This window comes from Gallinula chloropus (assembly GCF_964237585.1).
Source record: "Gallinula chloropus genome assembly, chromosome: 1".
Lineage (NCBI taxonomy): Eukaryota > Metazoa > Chordata > Aves > Gruiformes > Rallidae > Gallinula > Gallinula chloropus.
The window spans coordinates 130,514,045-130,535,031 of record NC_140085.1 but is presented as its reverse complement, the minus strand read 5'-3'; the positions used below and the strand labels follow the sequence as shown (position 1 = coordinate 130,535,031).

The window sequence follows — 20,987 nt, the reverse complement described above, 5'->3', positions numbered from 1 at the left end:
AAAGGAAGCCCCATTAAATGAGATAAGTACCAGCTTCTGTTCCTAATATGCATCATTAGAAACAAAAGCAGCAAGCCCCTTACTGTCTTCGGATCACTTTGTACTGTTCCAATACGAAGAGCTAGCTAGGCCAAGGCTTGAGAATCCGCATCTGTGCAGGGAGAGGGACAGTTCTATTGGTATGAAACCTGTTCATCAACTCTTGCCGTGATTCCATACCACAGCTGCAACAAGCTTATCTGGGACACAGTATTTACACCGGCACAACCTTCATTTCTCATATGTCAATGGGAACCAGAGTAACTTTAGCAGCTCCAGTCTGGTAGGCGACTAAATATAACAGTACTTAAGGCTAGGTCAGCAGACTGATGTGGCTCTGAGAAAGACCACTGCCCGGCCCTGTTCTACAGAATAGCCTTGTGTTTACAACATTCCTTAGCATGACAGATCTTAACTGGCTCTTTGAAGGTGGGACGGTCTCCACTTGTCCTGCTGAAGCTGTTCCACAAAGCAAAGCGAAATTCAAAAATCAATTCAGCCAAAGGAAAAGAAATGGAGAAGGGAGCCTTTGTAACACAGTGGCCAAGATGCAATGGATGGGTCTAGTCCCTACAGGCATTGCCAATCATAGCATACCTTTCATTCACTTAGACACAGGATACAGAAAAAGCCCTTAAGGCATGAACAGTGTACCGTGTTCTACCGCAGACTAGAAGAATGAAAAATATCCTTTTCTTCTCCCTACCTCCAATAAAACTTATGATCAGTACACCCTTTCTTGAAGTTTTTGGAAAGGAAACACCCTTTCTGATTTACCTGTCTTCAAGCAACCCACTCTGCCAGCAGCAGTTCAGCTTTTCCAGGGCGGAGGACAGAGAAGCAGCTAGAACCTGGCTGCAGATAGCAACATTGTGTAAATTAACAGGTTAAAACTAAGCTCAACCTTAATTTTATGTTTTGGTGACCCTCAGGGCACCTCATGCCTGCTCTGGCTCTTAGTGGTGGCATCATGGAAGAAAAGATAAATTATCAACTGGCTATTGGACAAAAGTAAATGTAAGAAAACTATGAAAGTGTTTGTTCTTACCAGGCTCTTCCACTTTGGCCAGTTTATTTTAGCGTCCTTAACAGAAAATTCAGGTGCAATATTTTTAACTCAACTTTGATCTTACATAGGGTTTTAGGAAATTAGGTTATACAGTTTTTTTATCTGTTTCTGTAAAGTTGTTTGCATAAATCTGTACATTAGTTACTGAGGGGAATGAAGTCCCATTTTCACTGGCAGGCTGATTTCCAAAAAGCGACTTCCTTTGATATCACAGAAGAGGGAGGCAACGAGAGCAAAGCAAGGGAAGGTCAAACATGCCTTCTGTTAATAGGTACAAAGTAGAGTGGTGCATGATTCATCAATTAGGCACTCCAGTATTAGGAACTTTTTTCCCTGTCATATTTACTTCCTTTAAGAACTCCAACAAGTTTCTGTAGTATTCTCTCCTTACAGTTTTAGAAACAAAATGGTATTGGAGCAAATAATTTTGTCAGCTTTCCTGATCTACTCAGTAAGCATAACAATATGGCCCAAAGTTATGTACCCATCAGTCTGGGATGCAGACTAGATGAGTGGAGGAGTGGCAGCGACATACCCACATTCTGTCTGAGGAGGTAAAGCCTTGGGACTCCACCCTCCCTTCAAGGAAAGCTGATCCTGTCATCAGAAGTGCACACAGCTCAGGAAATCTTTGAAAGGGATTACAGGAACATAAATCATAGCTCTTATCGCCCACACCTGCAGACTAGAACAACAGCTCAAACTGAAGTTTTCCTCTTCCTTGAACATGCAAAGGCAAATGAGCCACACAGGGCACTGGGTCAGTTCCCATTCTTCTCCCATCAGCACTAAACTGCTTTGTTCTCATGAGCCTGGAAACCTCTTCCAGCAATACCACTAGCAGACTCAACAATATTGGGAGTGAAAAAGATACATGGAAAAAAGGAGGCAACACCTTAATTTTGAAGGTTGGACAGGAGAGTTTACAAAAATCTAAAATGCCACCAGATAAACACTGAATTGTATGTATGCAAAAAAAAAAAAAAAATGCAACCAAAAGCAACAGGCACTGGATTCCTGCTAAAAGTTAGGGCACTGGTAACACAAATGACAGCGTTTTACTACCAGTGACATTATTAACAGTAATGACAGAAATAATCTTATTTAGTCACTGAAATTTGTAAAAGATATCCCATCATCTCTGTGCTCCTTAAATAAATACACAGTGTAACAGTTTGGACGTTTATATTTAGATTAAGAATGTTACTGTTTAATGTGTAACCAATATGATTAATGTTTAAACAGTTCATTTCTTCCATTGTCAAGTTATTATTAGAGGCAACTTGTAAATATCCCAAGTAAAAATGACAACTGATAAACTGGTGCTCATAAGTGACTAAAGTTTCAAGTATTTAGCATTTTAAACTCACCTATTTTCTTGTGGTTTTGTATTCTCTTAAATCACTTATAAGTCTGTATTATTTAGTGCCCTTTTTTCTTGGATTATGCAGAGACAATAGTGATATTATCCATATTGTCCACATTAAAGTATGTAGCTAAATAGGAATCATTCATCAAGTAACAAGATAAAGAAACTTTACAAAGCTGGCATTTGGAACAGTGAGCACATCTTTCTTCACTTACATATTTTTAAATACCAGGAGATGATCTTTAAAGTGAGATACATGCAATCTGAGACACTCTTTCTCCAAATCACAGCTGTTATGCTACTTATTCTCAGCAAAAGGGGAATTACCAAAGTAACATGAGGAATGTAAGTGGAGGGTTAGTGACGCACGACACGTGGGTCCTCCTGCCCCTTTTGGCCCTACCCACAGTATTTACACCTGCTCAGATGCAATGGCTACGCCAAGCAGAGGACAAACAGAAGACTATGACTGGAAGAAGCCAGAGTTGCATCTAACTCAGATCTAAAATTTTGCTAATCTAAGAAATATGATCAGCCCTCATCACAAACTGCAACGCAGTCAGATATGTCCTTTCTTGCAAATCTTCAGGTGCGTAAGGTATGTAGCTACTGCAAAGGTAAACCCATCCACTTCTAGGGGGCGAACTACTTCGTTAAAGTTCAGCATGCCTCTAAGTGCTACACAGGTGTGGAAATCTTACCAGAATCAGGTTTCTGGTCCTTATTGGACCTCACATCATTAAGAAAAAATTAAATACTTTTTGTCTTGGGTTTATCATTTATTTTAATAATATTTTTTCAGATTATGAAAAACGTATCTGAAGAGTCAACAAAAAAGGTGGTGAGGAAAGGAGGCAAGGAAACATAAGCTAATAATGTGACATTAAGGAAATCTGGACTTAGTGCATCACTGCCTAAGAGACACCAATTAGATAAAGGCTTACACTGCATAGAGATTTTGAGTGCTTAAACAAAGGATAAATCACAGAAGTCATGGTAACCTTTCACTGAACAATTCAGGAACTGTTATTTTATGCAGGCACAAAATAACGACCTGGTCATAAAAAGAATTCTGAAACTTGTCCTCTGTCGCAGTGATGACTGTAATGAACCACTTTTCACTTTTTGTGTCTACACAGGAAACACAGCCCTTTCCCAAGCTTTAGCCCTTTGCAGATTGTGCTCTTTGTAGATGTAAAATCAGAACTTACTGAAAACTTACTACTCAAAGTCCTTTTTTCTAAAAAAAAAAAAAAAAAAAGAGAAGCCCCCAAAATCAGATAATTTTTACACAGGTGTACAAAGAAACCAGATTGTAAGACTAGTAGCACCAACAATTAAAATTGCCTGACGCTGACTATTACACGCTCCTGCTGTCAATGTTTTGGTTCTGTTTATTTGCTGGACTGGTATTTGCTAAATATACACCTTTTACTGGCAGACTTGGATGGGAAGGACAACCAGCCAAAACTCATCTATTTCTGTAAACAGGCAAATAAAACAGGCAAATAGCCTGTTAAAAATCTCAGTGAACCATTTTTCGAGAAGGTCTTATTCTTCCATATAGGTTATCTAGAGGTAATAACTTTAAACAAGCAGTAGAGATGACCTCTGTACTGAAGCAAATGTTGTTGGCACAATTAACGTCCAATTTGGTGAAGTAACAGAGCTTTGGGAACCATGCAGCTTACACACTCACTAGAGAGCTCTTGCAGATAGACAAAGGATTCCAGAAGCTCCTACAACACTAATTCTAAAATCATTAATCAGCTGGGGCTGGAGTCAGGCATCGCCTAACAAGATGCCCTGTGATGTTCAAGGATGCTCTATATTCAGGACAGAAAGTGCTGGAACTGAAAACAAGGTTATCCTTTCTATGCTTCAGTGAAAGGTAATGCTCCACTCTGACCACGATTTATCTCACTATCCAGACGGATCTCTTTCAGACTTCCTTTGTACCAAAGTTCTGTCTGACAGCCAGAGTATTCCCCCTTTCTACCCTAGGACTCTTTTCTTTCAAAAGCTGCCACACACAGGCAAAAGACAGACATCCTTTCTTAGCTCCTCTCCCAAATCACACAACCCACTGGAGATGTGCTCCCAACTACAGCATCAGAACAGCAGTAGCATTTCATTTATCATAACTCAGTGTCAGAGGCATACTCTGTGAGTTATAGAGTACTGGTTTGACACATTTCTTCCTCTCCCAGAAAAAGAAATCCAGTCACCTTATTTTAATGTCCTCACTAAGACACTTTTAATCTACCTAGCTGGGAAGTGACTGTAACATTGCATAGATTTTATTTTTTCATCTGCACAAAACAGGTGCAGTTTTTAAGTGTAGAGGCAATGAAGACTAAGATTGATGCCATGGTTTAACTGAAGCACCTATGCTCGGTAAGAATTTTAGGAACCAATTGACCTAGTCACCATAGAATCTCTTCAGGCCTTAATGGGTAATATTATTCAATATCGTTGATAAATTGCATTCCCACCCAAGCCTGATCCAAGTTTGCCTTTCTTGTCAACAAATACAGTAGCAGAAGCTAGAAAGATTATTCTCTTGCTTTAGCTCAACTTCCCTAAAAAAGAAAATCTGGTTCTTTTTCAGGGTAGAGAGGAATTTTGAGAAATGTATGAGAAACCATTTAGCCATTTTAATATAGGAAAACACTACTGATGCAGAAACAACAAAAATGAGCCTCCAGTGGTCTTTACAGATGTAGATCATACCAGCTAAAGCTGGTGGAATGTGCCAGTGAAGCAGTGAAAAGCTGCAATTGTTGAAGGTCTGGCCTAGCAAATGTGCTGAAGAGGACCAGCAACACCTTCCTCTATTCCCTGAACAGAAGGTATGTAAATTAATTCTTTTAAGATTGTATCGATATAAAGCCCTAATACGCCGAGGAGTTTTAGTTGGATGCATCTTGTTTGCATTAGTATTACATGGACAGCGGACAGACACAAAAGTTGAAGTAAGCTGAAAGTTTTTAAAGGATTGAGGCTGTACTTTTTGCATTTGTATAAAAGCTGGTAAATTACGTATTTAGCCAGAAATTACTAATAGACAAAACCATTATGAAATTTGGGAGAGAATGTTAGACATGTTCAGATCAACTTTTAACAAAAACACTATTTTAAAAACAGGAATGTAATGGTACTTACCGCATGCCAAAGAGTTATCCTCTTCTACTGTCTTGTTATAGACCCAGTCCTCCTTTCTCCAGCGTATAACACCACTATCTTCACAGTCCAAAGACTGCTTTATATTTGCTTTATCCCACATTCTGAACATGTATAGCTCCCCAGTCAGACCCCGGTTAGGTGACATAGCTGTTGTACCTGGCAGCTTTGAACAGCCAAGTAAGAACTGCCCTTTTCCAGGCAAATTAACTTTCCCAGTTAGTTTTCTGCTTGCTTTTTTTGTTCCATTTATGAATAGCTTCATCTCCTTATCGTCACTTTTCCACTGGATACATATATTGTTCCAAACATTTTCATGAAGTCTTGCTGTTATATCTATTTGATTTCCAAACAACCATATTGTCAGTTTACCATGATCTCCTGTAAGGCCAAGATCAAACTTACTGGCAGAGGGATTGGTGTGAGGTGTTTCTTGGTTGTATACATATGCTGTCCAGGGACTATTTGAGGAGTATAGCTTGAGGTGCACACAGACAATGAATTCTTTCAAGGGACGCAGAGAAATTCTTGGTGACATAATCCAAGGATCTTCGCATGCAGTCTTAAAGACGGCTTTATACTGTCCTAGGAAATCCTCCTGATCTAAATAAAGAAATGGTGTTTTGTAAAATTATTTTGTTTATAGAAGGATCTTCTATATGAATGTTATTCTTCCATATAGTACTGTTCCTAAGTATTTGCCTAAGATTTTTCAAAACAACACATTAAGAATCCTTTGCTTTTTTTGTGGTATGGAAGCTAATTTGGAGGCAGTCAATAAATCCTATCTGCTCATGAAAGCTTTGAAGTAGAGCTCATGCACAAGATGAAGGATGACCATCTAGATCTCTAAGGCAGTCTTAATGAACAGTAAGTGGGAGGCATAAAGAGAATCACAGATCCTGGTTCCTATTCCCAGGACAGCACAGGTATTTTGCCTTTAATAGATAGGGGAAAAAATTATAACCCTTACTGCATTCTCATGTCCCAAACTTGCTTCCTCCTTCTCTAACAAGATCATGTTTCCCCATGCCACGTTTTTCCAACCCTGAGATTTTTGAATCCTCTGCTCTATACTGGCAGAGTTTCAGCAGGAAAGGTGGAAAATAGCCACAATCTGGCTTTTAACCAGTAACAACAATAATTAATTTCTCTGCAAGTGTTTGCCACCTGTAACACATCTGGCTCGCTACAGTGCATTAAAATGACATCATAAGAGTCTTGTATCTTAATGTATTCTGCCTACAGCTCATAACTGTTTTTTTATAAAAGTTTAAAAACTTAGACTTTCTCCACGGGTTCACTTGATTCTGCCGAGAATTTTTAAAATGTGAAGCAAAGAACCTCACCGTTTAGTACGAGTTTTATCGCTTGAATCTCAAATTCTGTCTCAATAAAAACTTGATTTTATGAAAATTACTACATTTGGAAAATTAGAATTGGAATTAGTCTCGTCTGTAAACCTATGAAGTTTCATTGCCAGTACAATGTCATTAAGCAGGCATACTTACTAGGTACAATTTAACTGCAAGAAATGACAACCTTCTAGAGAAAAATAAGATGCACAACACAGGAGGCATTTTCTAAACCTAGCCATTAAGTACATGGTAATAAAAAATTCTAACTTTTTAACATTCCATGCACATTACCATCATGATAAATGTATCCAAAGAAGTTTTACAAATGACAGCCACTGTTATCTGTACCAGTTGAGGTCCAGCGTAGTGGTAGACTTGTAGCTGCCAGCTTACAGAATAGCCATGAATAAAACACAAACTGCTCATTCTAAAGTACTGCATACAAAAGCATCACCATGTCAGTTAGTCTATACAAGAATCTTATGAATTTATTTTTCATTCATATAAAGAGCATAGACTGTCAAGTTCAAATACCTCACTCCTAGTACACATTTTGAACCTTACTACCTTTTCCCTAGCCATATTTGTACCTACAGCTAGGGGCAACGCAGACGTCCTATGCTCATATATGAACTGAGTGAAGCTCAAAGGACCTCGTGGTCTTTGTGTAAGAACAGTATAAAAAATTTAACAACACATTCTGAAAACTAACACTTCCAGTTAAAAAAACCAGCAAAATAGTCATTTGTCTTGTTATTCATGTTGTGTTTATGCTATGTTCATCCACAGCTGAAAAGAAGTTACTAATGAAAACAAACACTGTGAACACAGGATTTGTATATTCAAAGTGCTAAGCACCAACTGTTTCATTTCTTGTTAATGGCAGTTTTTCCTCTTGATTTCCACAGGGTGGAAACCTGCCTATTTTGAACATATTCAGAAGTCCTATTCATCAAGACTAATGCTATTTATTTAGAATACCAACACTAGATAAATCAGGAAAAAATTGTCTTACCTTTAGCTGCTGTTGCCAGGAACAAATGAAGTAGAAGGACTGCTAGAACAATCCTGAATCTCAAGAAAATATCCTCTATTCTGCCAACACAGCAGTGCTGTTTTCCCCAGGCAACCATTCTAGAAGAAAAAAAAAACAAAACCAAACAATAAACCACAGTGATCAGAAAACATGCAGGTGTGTAGATATTGTGACAAATTATGTTTCCAACCCAAGGGTGTAAAACTTTTCAACCCTGTTGTACTACTGGGTATATATAGTACAGAAATGCACAAACACTGTAGAGTATTGCCAAATGACAGTTTGCCAAAGTCACCAAGAAAGAAAGTGCTGTTTGCTGAAATGAAAAGAAAAAACAAACCAAAAAACTTTCACTCAAGCTCTAACTCTCCAAAGACTCACAAATACATCAGAGCATGGCCATGAGTCCTTGCACAAATAAGGCTTTCAATGTTTGAAAAACAAATACACAACTAACAGCAACAACAAAACCCCAACCAAAACCAGCCAGAGAGCAAACCTGGAGAGCTTATCCAAATGCTTTGTTAATCTCCGTAGGTATAAAGCAAGCATCTCTTCAGTCCCTACCTCTAGCTTTATGTATTGTTTATCTTTAATGTATTGGCTTTAAGGTAGACCAGAGTATTCGGCATGACATCAGAAGACCACCTTTACCATCCTAAGTTTGGTACATGTGTGCATATAGTGCGTAGCCCTCACACTGCTTGCAAACTTCATTCTCTTACAGACTGTCAGATTGCAGTAAATTCCCTTCTTTTCAGGAAATGTAAATTGTGATCTCTTTCAGGAGTTGTAAATTCATGTTAAGGTTAGGACTAAAATATATTTTTGCAAGCATTTACATTATTTTGAATATTAATTAGCATATAATGGCTACTATAGGCTGAACTCTCCAAGAGAAATGCTGGAATAATAAACTGAGAAACAGTGAAGTTGCTAGGTAATTCACATTTTGGAAACTGATTAAAAGTAGATGCAAATAAATTAAACCCATGTAAGGTAGAAAGCACAGAGCAAAGGCTTTTTTAAAAATTAGAGCACTGCAACACTGTTGCCAGCCAGCATTTTCAATAATTGTACAGGATGTGACACTTTTGAGTGCAAAAGTAAGGTCCTACTGATTGCACCGAAGCAGACCTGTCTGGATGACGGCACGTTCCACTTCCTTTGGCAAATTCTGGATTCTACACTTAGAATCGAAATACACTGAGGAAGTAACAGTCACATCGGGGCAACATCATGAACAGCATCTGCCTATACAGGTGCTGCAGGAGGAAAGTATTTAATAAAATGAATGCAAAAATGAAACATGCTAAAGCTGAGAGAAAATAAATGGTATGCTAAAGCAATGGACATAGGTAACACAATCTCCTATACAGGACCTGATCAAATTCAAACAAAACCAAGTTAAAAACCCAAGAAAGGTCAAAGGTGGGATAGCTTTCTAAAGATTCACAGGAAACATGTCCAAACCTGCTTCACCTTGCTTCTCCTGAATGCCTAAAAATCATGTATTAATGAAGTTGTTCAGTCAGCAAACTAAGTACCAGAATTACATTAATAATCCTAAGGACCTGACAATGAAAAATGCCATGCTTAAATATACTTGGAACTTCAACAATAAAAATTACTAGGGTTAAAAGAGATGCCCATCCAAAAGCCGTGTTTCCTTTCTTTACTTACTCATGTTTCCCATTCTAGTCTCAAATTAGGTCAATTCCAAGCAAAGCCAAGCTGCACATCTATTCTTCATTTTTATGGGGAAATTTCTTCTTTTGTACAGTAAACCATCTATCCATAGTGATATATTCAGACAACAAACCAGAGGTTCTATCTCCCTTGCCTTTACTACCTAAATACCAAGAGTTGAAAAGTAAATGGGATGGAGCCCAAAAATACTCAGTGGCACCCACACGTTCAGCCATCAATGCTAATAAACAAGTACTGAAGCAAACTGCTCACTTTGTGTCCCATAATACTGATTCAGAATGCTTCTACAGTCCTTGCATTTCTTTTCCTCCTCAATTCTACACCTCAGCTGACAATCACGTCAGTGCCCCCATTCACCAGAAATAACACCTGCATTCGAAGACAGAAGCCAAGAAATTCCCAGTTTTGCCTGCAGCTCTGCCCAAGTCCTATGTAGCCCCGAGGAGTCTGAATAGACCTTTAACTCAGGTCTTCCAGAGTGAGGTTTGCTAGTATTTGCCTAGTGTTTAAATGAAAGTATGTAACAAATACTTTCAGCACATTTAGGGTTTTATCCTCTTCTTGAGATGCGCCAGGTAAAGATAAATGGAGATGGACAACACTTGCTGTTGACAGAATACAGTCACATCAAGAACTCTGAAGCTATTCAAAGCTATGAATGCAGATTAATGGTCCCAGGGACACAAATAAAACCCAAATAGCATAAAGTCCTTAAATGTATAAAGTGAAATGGCAACCGTTCAATTCACTTTTTGCAAGACTTTGGACATTTATGCTAGCTCAAGATTTGTTCATATATGTCCATATAAAAAATACAATTTAAAGAGTTAGGAAAATAACATTAGTGATTCTTTTTGCAACAATGCTGTTTAAGCACTAACAAAGAAAAATATGCTGCTAGCTTTGTTAGATTTTTAAATGAAAAAGCAAGATGTAAAATATGACTTCACCATATCTATTGAAATAAAGATTGTAAGATACATTCCAAAACATTTGGACATTATGCTTCTCAAGTGCATCTAAACCCTTATTTCTATTGAAATTCTAAAGCTCTTCTCTTAATAATGATCCTGAAAAGTAATTTAATTGTAAATATATAGATGCAGACATTATAGAATTAGATATAAGTGATTTTTTTTCATGTGTAATTAGTTTTGTTCATTTGTTCAAACGAACATTTTGGTTGTTCCTTATAATAGATGAATACAGCATGACTCAGAGAGCCCAGCATGAATCTGCATAGTTTTTGCAGTAGGATGAAAAAATTTCACTTGTAAATCAAGCAGAGCTAATAAAGTACAAGAGCTACTGGACAGAACTAGCGAGCCACCCAAGTGTGGGACATGATTCTATGCACAAACTACAGGAAAAGATACTGCTGTCTGTCTTTACTTTCTTGCCTACTATTGTCAAATAACAATTAAGTCACTTTTATTTACAAAAAACTAACTGCCTGGAGTAGAAAATTATACTGTCAATTAATTTTCCCTTATAAAATGGAAACTCAGAAAGCAGAAAGTACAGGCTCAGGCATAGATCTGGTCCCACTTGTTTGGTCTCCATGAAGACTGGTCTGTTTTGACCAGTGACAATCTTGCAGCATTGGTACCCAGGTTCCACAACCAATCATATACTATGTCATTAATTTGAAAGTGAAACTAGAATTGATACAACTTTTTCTTAAATTAACAAACATACTTTGAAAAATTAGATGTTTGTTTTGTCTGTTGTGTCACATATGTTGCAGTGCTGCATTAATATCACACTGTCTGGAAATTAAGGAGGTTACTGGAAAATAAGACAGGAAGATGGTATAAAAAGAGCCTGTATTCTTATTAATTACCCTATGTCATGCTATTTTACTTTTTTTTTTTAATGACATTGTCCTTTATACAACAGGAGTTGACCTGCATAGAGTATAGCTTCTGCAGGAGAAGTTACTGAAATCTAACAGGTAGTCAAGATAAACACTGAACAAGGGAGTCTGCTGCAGACGTACAGTCAGAATAGAGGGATGAAGGTCAGTAAGCTGACTGCAACTTAGAAGAAGAGACTTTTACTGTGGATACTCTGCTAAATCCAGCTTTATATCTCTGAAAGATGAGTAACATCATTTGAAGTTGATGTTTTTAAAGCCCTTCAGGCAGCAAGTCAGTCGCCAGCATTCACAGTGAAAAGAATTTGAAGTGTCACAGAAAACCGGGCTTCTGTTACCTTCACAACTGCAAGGCAGAGGAGATGGAGTCCATGCGTCTGCCATCAGCCTGGAGGCCGACTGCACAGTGCAGCTCCACTCAAAGTGCAGTGTGAAAAATGTGGACTGCTTTCCAAGTGTGCACCCATGGGTGACATATCAAAGAGATACAGGCCTTACCTTAAGCCACCCATTGCCTTGTATTATAGCAGATGCATTTTCAATAGGCTTAAAGCCAAAGAAAAGTCCAAAATGTAAATACAGCGCTGTTTAGTGCTGTACTGTATTTTGTTACATCATATTTTGAATATTATAATTAAATTTTACAGTTCCTGATTAAAACACTTACTAACTGTCAGTCTTTAAAATTCCATAAACTATTAGTTCTTTTATGCCAAGTTTCAGCCAGAGCAGGTTCTTACTGTCAATGCATAACTGGTTGGTAATAGAAACTCACCTTGGAAACTGTGACCCAAAGTAATTTGGTCATTTGCTTCTAATCATGCTGTCTACTGCTGCACTTCAAGCTGTTTTTTTCAAGTCACATTTATTTCATTTATACCCTTTGAAGACCATTCTGTCTACTTTTGTGGATATCCCCTATTAAAATCTTGGATTTTAATAAAAATATTTCCCAAATTTATAGAATTTACTGTGGAGGAAGATGGCAATAATGAATGGTAAGCTTCTGGCTCTTGTTTTGTGACAGCCTGCGTTACTCAAATTTATACCAGCTGATAAAAAGCACAAGAGCGTAAAAGAAACATCGTGCTGTCCAGGTACGTGAACTTCTTGATGCCTCCTAACTACTTCCAGAAATGTAAGACTCAAGACTTCTTCCATCAACCCTTTTTATTTTCCAGACTGGAACCAAAACGTAGTAATGTTTCAATGTTATTTTTAAATTTTGGCTGGAGCAAGTTAGATGTAATAGGGAGGACGCTTATGTTGGAAAGTCTTAGCTCACTGTGAATTTTGGCACCTACAGTACCCACTGACTTAACAGCAGAAGTAGCACCATTGATTTATAAATGTTGTTCCATGGGACTTTTTAAACACGTTTTTCCAGAAGACAGTAATAGGATTACTACTATCTGATAACAGCTTGGGTTGTATTAATTATCTCCAGTGTTTATCAAAGGCTGTAAAAACAGGCATACTGTGTTCTACACATAGTCACTTTATGTAGAATGCCAGCTTTGTATGAGACTGCAATGGTAATGTGTGGAGGCAGTTGAAGGACCTTCCAAACATCTCCTGACATAGATCATTACTGTTTTCAAATATATTAAATACTTAACTTTTTAATAAGTTGGCTTACAGACAGCAACAAGCCACAGTTACAGACACCACTCTTGCACAAAACTCATATATAGCTCATTGGTTCAGTTCTTAACAGAAATAAACAGGAGGGAAAACTCTCCAAGAAATCCATTCTTTTGTTTAGCCTTTCAACTCCTGCAGGATACAGGTATTAGAATTTTTAAATTTTTTTTACAAATACCAAGCTGTGTAAGCCAAGGTCTGCCATAGATCTCTCACTAGATCCATGTAAAAGTGTAAGCTTAATCATTAAGGGGTTTATAACCAGATTCATGTGTGTAATATCCTATTGGATAGTTCTCCATTAGAGACACCAGTTGCAAAAAGCACTTTTGATGCTTCCTTTTATCTTACAGTAACTCGTATCATATACAGTACCAAGCTGGAACAGGGGACAATTCAAGCAAGTTTGTGCTCCCTCTTATCCAGTTTGGATATGTTTCACCTCTTCAGATCCAGTAGTCACCTGACAGATGAGCAAGAGGCGTCTTTCTAGCTCTCATAAAAGTTGTACACTATTCAGGAAATCCTCTTCCATGTTGTCCATTCCCTTGAGAGAACAGTATTATCCATGCCCTCTATTAAATCTTCTAGAGCAAACTAAAAAGCCCTTCAGCGACAATACCTGAGCAGGTTTCCACTTCAAGGAGTTACAAAGTACTGGTGAAAGAGAGATGTAGTAAATAGTTATTTCTCACAAGTTTGGTGACCTTAACTATAGGCAGGTTGTTTACATTTTCATTATCAATACTTTGTGGCATGGAGGTATATAGATTTCATGGGAGGCTGAAATAACAAAAGAAGCATTCTGCAGAAAAGACTGAAAGTACAACAAACAGACTACATTTAAGCTGGCACACAGAAAAAAAGATTAAAGGAATGCTAGACATGCACCTTGAGCTATGTGAAGAGGGTGAGAAAGGGTACACAAAGATATAAGCATAGAAAAGGAGACAAATACAAAGTTTTGCAAAACCTTTATATAATCAGTAAAAGGACTTGAATTTGATGTAGAGAAAAAGAGGAAAAGGCAAAGGCTTTCTGAAGCTGGAATACTTAAACCAGTGAACAATGTAAGGAATCAACTGAGGGCTAGGCATACCAGAAAGAAAACTGTTCAGCTCATGATTTCAAATCTCCTACTTTTAAAAAATGATACCTGAAAGTTTTTTGCATCTTACTGTAAGTGTGGTGGGAAAGGAAGAAGAAAAAAAAAAAAGAACAAGCAGTTGTTTCCACTCATACACTTTCCCACTCTCCTCTCCATGCTCACTTGGCTTGAACAGGAGCATTTCCTACCTCCTCCCCTTCAGTCTTAAATAGAAATTATATTGTGATTTCACCATAAGCTTCACTTTATGGACTTAACAGGTCTCTTGGATCTTGCACTTGGAGCTGTTAAAAATTTCTTTAGAAGCTAAGAACCAGAAAACTTGGAGATCTTGTTGGGTTGGGGTTCGTTTGTTGGTTGTTTTTTTTAGTCTCTCAGACTGTTTTAATCAACAGTCTTCTGATAAGAATTAATAAATTGTACCAAAGAAAGCAAGCTCATCAGTTTTGACTGAAGCAAGCATCTTCTAGAGCCCAGCTACATCTCTGATTAGGAATATGGCATCACTACTCTATACAAGTCTAAGGAAATACAGTCACTGTGGCTCCTCAGTCTTCCCATGGGGGTCCTCTAATAAGGCATTCTAGGAAATAGAGTCATGTCAGAGCAGCGTTCTGGGCCTTTCAACACTGTTCCTCCTTAGGGTAGAATTTGAGTCTACAGAGCATGGGGAAAAAGAGAGGGCACCATTGCCAGGACAAGCCCCTTAATCAGTTGTTAAGGAAAGAGGGGGAGTCAAAGTTCCATGTGGGTAAGACTAATACAACTGAGACAAGCTGGTCAACAGCAGTCTTTCTTAAATACTTGAAAGTGGTCACACAAGAGAGCATATTACTTCAAAGCAACTTCACAATAATTTATTTAAACCAACACCACTTCTGTGCACAGCCCCCACAAGCATACCAGCTCAGAAAACTTACTTTGTGCAACTACTCCACATGGCTTCTTTCACCATCACCAGATCTATAAAAAAGTGATTAGCCTTCTTACAAATAAACCACTCTAACCACAATGGTCACTTGCTGAAACACAGATAAGGGGGGGCTGGTAAACAAAGCATTCTTTAATTCAAGTTAAATGAATACTTGGACTATGGCTATCAATAAGGAATAATAGAACAAAACTCCCCAGGCTTCAACACATTAAGTGACAAGCATTATCAGAAACCCAGATGTCTAATCCAGGCAGCCAGCCACAGTAATCTTCTCTAAAGAATATAAAGGGGATTTTTAAGAGAATAATTAAAAGTATAAAAAAACCCATCAGTAAAAAGATGTTGAGTTTTGTTACATGTGCACAATAACATTTTCATAATCAGCATATGCACATCACTGATTTTCTTGCTAGTTCTACCATTTCTAAACGTGTCACATCTTGTCAAACTTGACGGGTTTTTGGCAAACCTACTCATGAATCTCTTAACTTTTCAGTGATTCCTTTCAGGAACACCAGAAATGAGAACATACTCAATGCTTAATTTGTGAGTGGTTGGGGGTTTTTCGTAACTAAGGCATCACCTGAGGTACTCATCTCATGTAAATTTCAAATAAACAGAAATAATGTGATAAATTCTAGTAATTTTACATTGAATTCTAAGAAGTGAAAAAATAGTTTAAGCAGGTCAATGAACTTTATAAACTATTTCTTTCCCATACACTGTCTCATCTAGTATAACTGACATTCTACAGTTTTCTCTAAAGCAAACAAAAATAACTGAGTCATGTTACAAATGACAGTTTTCTCTGAGTGCACTTCAGTAGCCAGCAAAAGAGGACATAGGATGGAAGAACAAAGTCACTGTATTAATAAGGCACTAGCTGAAAAGCAGCTGTTGTGTAAAACAGTAATTAGATTTCTGGGCTACAGTGCTTTAATGACAGAAGAAAAACACAAAATGCTGAGGCTGGGAGTTTAGCTGCCAAACACACTTCTAAAATGTTCTATTTGGTTCCTCTACATATTACCTGCAATAAAACTGTCCTTAAGCTGATGTAAGTAACACTCACAGGTTGAGCACCTGTGGTATACAGCTGGAGACAAATCCATGGGATTCATGCCAGGAGGAGACTGACATCCATTTTTTGGTCTTTGAATGAATGCCAACTAAAAAGGATCCTTTGTCCACCCTGAACAGGGGTGGTATTTTGGCACAAAAGGATGCAAGACTACCAAAACTGAGTCCTATTAATTACTGTACTGTTACACAAACCTATCTTTTCATAGAGCAAGCACAGATCCTTTCCAAATTGCAATACCATGTGGAATTTATGACTGGAAAGAGTAAGACCCTCATAATCACAAGCACCTATCTAATAAACATTATTCACTCTGTTCCCTTCTTGTTCACAAGCCGAGTAGCAACTGCCTGTGCCTGTTGCCTGCAACAAAATAATATTGTCTAAATCCATGCATCAGAGAAAAGAGAAAATCTTTTAAATGAACCTACATGCAGTAGTACTATTAAACTTACCATTTATCAGAAAGCTAACATTTCAGGCCAAATAGCAGACCTTATTCATGCCAATTCTGTTGAAGTCAACCGGATTATTGTTTGCACTACCCTGATTTTGGCCTTCAAATTATTTGATCTACTATACCACTCAAAATGTAAAATTCCACACTCAGGTGTAGCTAACAGCTCTAAAGCTGTAGTGTGTTTGCCAAGGCCACCGGTCATGTTACATATTAAGAACTAAAAACTGTCCAAATTTAACAACAGTTATTCTCTCTCGAAATCCAAAACTCTCTACCAGCCAATCCTAGTTACTAGTGGAAGACCTGACTAAAAGCATTCACAGCCAAAAATGTATAAATTGAGCAATTAACTTGAGAATGGGAATTTAGACATTACATCTCTCCAGATGGCTCTAATTTGAGCCAATTTCTGTTGATGTATTAGAAGTTTAACATTAAATTTGAAAGGCACTGAAGAGAATAAAATGTGCTCACAAACTCCATCTGATGTATAGAATTACCTTAAGACACTGAAGTAATACTAATAAAGATACTAATAATATTAGTTCACTTGGTGTCTGACTGCCACAGCAGAAATTAAATAACACTAGCTTGCAGTGTAAGTAGAAGTTTTTGTGGTCCTGGTCCACATCTGAACAAACGCGGTCTACACAGTTTCTCTCCTGCATCTTCTTTCAAGGCATTTCACAGATTTTCTTTATTCCTAAGCTATAAAGTGTGCTTCCTCGGTAAAGACAAACACTTTGAGATTCTCCCAAGCAAAGACATGTTTTCTGTTCTTCAGTTTAATTCAACAAACACATTTCACGTCCCAAAGGACCAAATCCTGCTTGTTTCCCCCATGCAAACAGCTACAGAAGTATACTTTCCATCTTAGGAAGGAATGGCTAAAGCCATAAGCTTAAAGCTTAAGAAGAGGAATATCAACTTGCACAGCTTTCTTCTGATGATGATATACACTGTTAGCCTATGCAAGCAAAAGGAAGAAACCTACTTTGAGCAGAGAGATGTAATGCCAGTTATGACTTTTCACAAATGACAGAGCTTAAATACCCAAATAACTCGCTTTGGAAAGAAGTAACGCTTCGATCTGCATGCCTGAGGTTGTAAACTCTATTTTGTCTCACATTGACGCTTATTCTACCCCAGTTTCAGCATTACTATAACTGACTTCATGTAAGTCAGAACCAGCCCAGGCTTGTCACACATTTAACTTGCTGGGTAGGCATGCCTTTAGAAGGCTAGTGAATTAGCTCACAACCATTTCTTCAATGTTTCCACATAAACTAATGCAAGACAATACCACAGTAAAAGCAACACAGTTCAGTACTGTTACAAAATGAGAAAACCTACGTATTTGCAAAGCAAAACAAAACCCAAATGCAGATAGGAAAGGATGCTTCCTATACAGTGATCTTTCCCCACTTGGCCAGTGTAAAGAGACAAGTCAAAAAACCCTCAAAATTATTGTGCACAACAGAAGACTCCGAAGGTATTTTATTTGCAGTGACACAAGTTACTTTGTATGAGACACAAGCAGCTAAAAAGCCTTTGAGCTGAATACATTCTCAGCACCCATTCCCATGTAAAACGTGTGAGGGCAAAACCTGACCCCGCCTTAAAAATACAGCCCCAACGGGACGCTGCCCAAGCCCTTTATCGGAAACCGCACTCAAACTCTACCCATGCCTCCCTCAAAATCGTTCCCGTTTAAACCGATTTAAATGCATTCCTGATTTTCTTTATCACCGCAAATTAAGTGCCTAGAATAAGGCTGGAAACCAGAAGGAAACCGTTCCAGTTGCACCGCCGAGAAATGTACCTGGTACGAAGCGCAGTCCCGCTCCAGAGGAACTCAGGAAGGCGTCCCCCGCAGCCCCTTTCCGCCGCCTCACACACTGCACCGGCCCGGCCGCCAGTACCAACGGCCGCCAGTACTAACGGCCGCCAACGGCTCCGTCAGCGCACGACGCCCGCCCCGGTCCCGCAGCCGGGATCCCCGCTCAGCACCTCCGCACTCTCTTTCCCTCGCCCAGGCGAAACCTACAAGTGCCATTCAAGGGGCGGGATCCTGAGGGGGCCGTGACTAAGCTGGTCCTGCGGGGCTCGGCTGCGGAGAACGAAGCTCCTTGACCTGCCCTCCTCCGCCGGCCTCGCAGCCAGCTTCCCGCTGGACCTTTCTTGCTTGCAACTCCGGTCGACTCTCCGGCGAGGGTGGCGGGGAAAGCCCGTCCCCACAGAGGCGCGCACCTCTGCCGCCCGGCCCTGGGGAGTCGCTCACCTCAGCCCAGCAGTTCAGGGAGATTCCGACCTTCGCAGCCCGCCGCGTTGCCGGTCCTTCCTGGCCCTGGAGAGCTCACCGCCTCCGGTCGCTTCTGCCGCCGCGAGCCCAGCAGCCGCGCACCTGGCCCCAGGGACCGCCCGTCCCGTCCCGCACCGCCCGCCTCAGGCTTCTGCCCCGCCGCCCTGCCCGCTCGTCACTGGGCGCCAAGACACCCGGCGGCCGGCCCCAGCAGCTGGGACAGCCGCTGGACGCGGCCGGGGGGGCGGAGGCAAGCGAGGGAGGTGCAGCGAGAAACCGAGAGAGAATCCGGCCCGGCGGCCGCCGGCGGGGCCGCCGGGGAGTGGCCCCCGCGCCCCCTCAACAAGGCGCGCCCGGCGGCGGCAGCGGCTGAGGGCGCCTCCCCGTCCGGCGGCCCCGCGGGTGCGGGCGTCGACCCGGACCGCTGTGAGGAGCGTGGGGCCTGGCGGGACGGGTGCTGAGGCGTGCGGCGGGCCCGGGGCAGGTTGAAGGCAGCGGACGGTACCGGCTAGCTTGGGAGAAAACGCGGAGATTCTTTGCAGTGGAGGGTGGGGAAGGGAGGGGGGGGGGGGGGGGGGGGTAGGAATTGCCGCACTGATGAAACTGTGCTAAATTGGTTGGTGGACTACGTGGTCAGTGTTTAAAACGGCCTTTAAACCAGATTTAATCTCATTAAAACTTAATGTACACGCAGTTTCTCAGAATTAGCAGCCTTTATCCAATTCCATTTAAGATTCATACCTTCAGTGAGTTGGGATTATTGAAGGTGTAAGTGAACGCTTGGCCATCAGAAGGACGGCAGTAAACTGCTGCCACGGCCCTTATCTTTCCTTGTAATTCTGAAAATACATTTTCAATTATTATTTTCTTTTAATTGCTTAACAGACTATAATCACAGAGTCACAAGGTTGGAAAAGACCTTTAAGATCATCAAGTCGAACTGTTCCCGTCCTATGCTAAACCATATCCCTAATTACCTGATCTACCCTTGTTTTTAAACACATCCAGGGACGGTGACTCAACCACCTCCCTGGGCAGCCTGTTCCAGGCCCTGACAACTCTCAGTGAAAAATTTCTTCCTAACACCTGATCTGACCCTGCCCTGGCGCAGCTTTGTGCCATCTCCCCTTGTCTTATCTCCTCTCACCTGGCTGAAGAAACCATCGCCCACCTCTCTACACCCTCCCTTCAGGTAGCTGTAATGTTTAGGAACTGCTCTGTATGTGTGTGTTGGTCACTAGGCACTGCTGAGATGAGCCTTGCTCAAGGGCACATCTGGGGAAAGCAGTTCACACTGCACAACCTGAGGGAAAGGCTTGGAGCTTCAGGCAACATCTCAGTGTCCCCAAGAATAAGACAGGGCCAATTCTACAAAGTCCACAAACAGCAGGTCTTCCTGAGGATACAGGGTGTGATGAGTCCATGTGATGATCAGTATTTCACAGAAAATACTGGGGTTAGATGAAGAGGCTTGTTTAATTTTGCTTGGATCGATGGTGTCTCTGGATGCTTTGGAGCCGGCATGTAGTGGAACACAAGGTCAATGCTTTTGCAGTTCCTAACACAGGAAAAAATAGGAGGGATTTTTCTTTCTCTGCCTTGGTTAGTAGGATATCATTAACTTCCTCAAATATTCATGTTCCACAAATTATGTTCTCCTTTCCCTAGCCTACACAGCCTGTGAGAATTATGTCTTCTTCACTTCTGATGTGGATGTTTGAGGTTATGAGGAAGAAGAGAAAAATTGTCCGTGAAGTTCATGCTAGGTGTGTGATATATGAGAATATTGTTTGTCTATGAAAAGACTTGCCAAGTGGT

General features: G+C 40.1%; 1 protein-coding gene across 1 annotated transcript in view; it reads right to left on the bottom strand.

The window, feature by feature from the left end:
• The window catches only part of ADGRG2 (adhesion G protein-coupled receptor G2), a gene marked incomplete at its 3' end in the record, with an annotated part of 53,370 nt that extends 34,088 nt beyond the window's left edge, over positions 1-19,282 (bottom strand). The window contains 3 exon segments of the mRNA XM_084268408.1: positions 5,643-6,263; positions 8,034-8,152; positions 19,149-19,282. Coding sequence (XP_084124534.1) covers positions 5,643-6,263; positions 8,034-8,151 — 739 coding nt within the window. The 5' untranslated portion in view covers position 8,152; positions 19,149-19,282.
• Between the last annotated feature and the right edge of the window lie 1,705 nt (positions 19,283-20,987).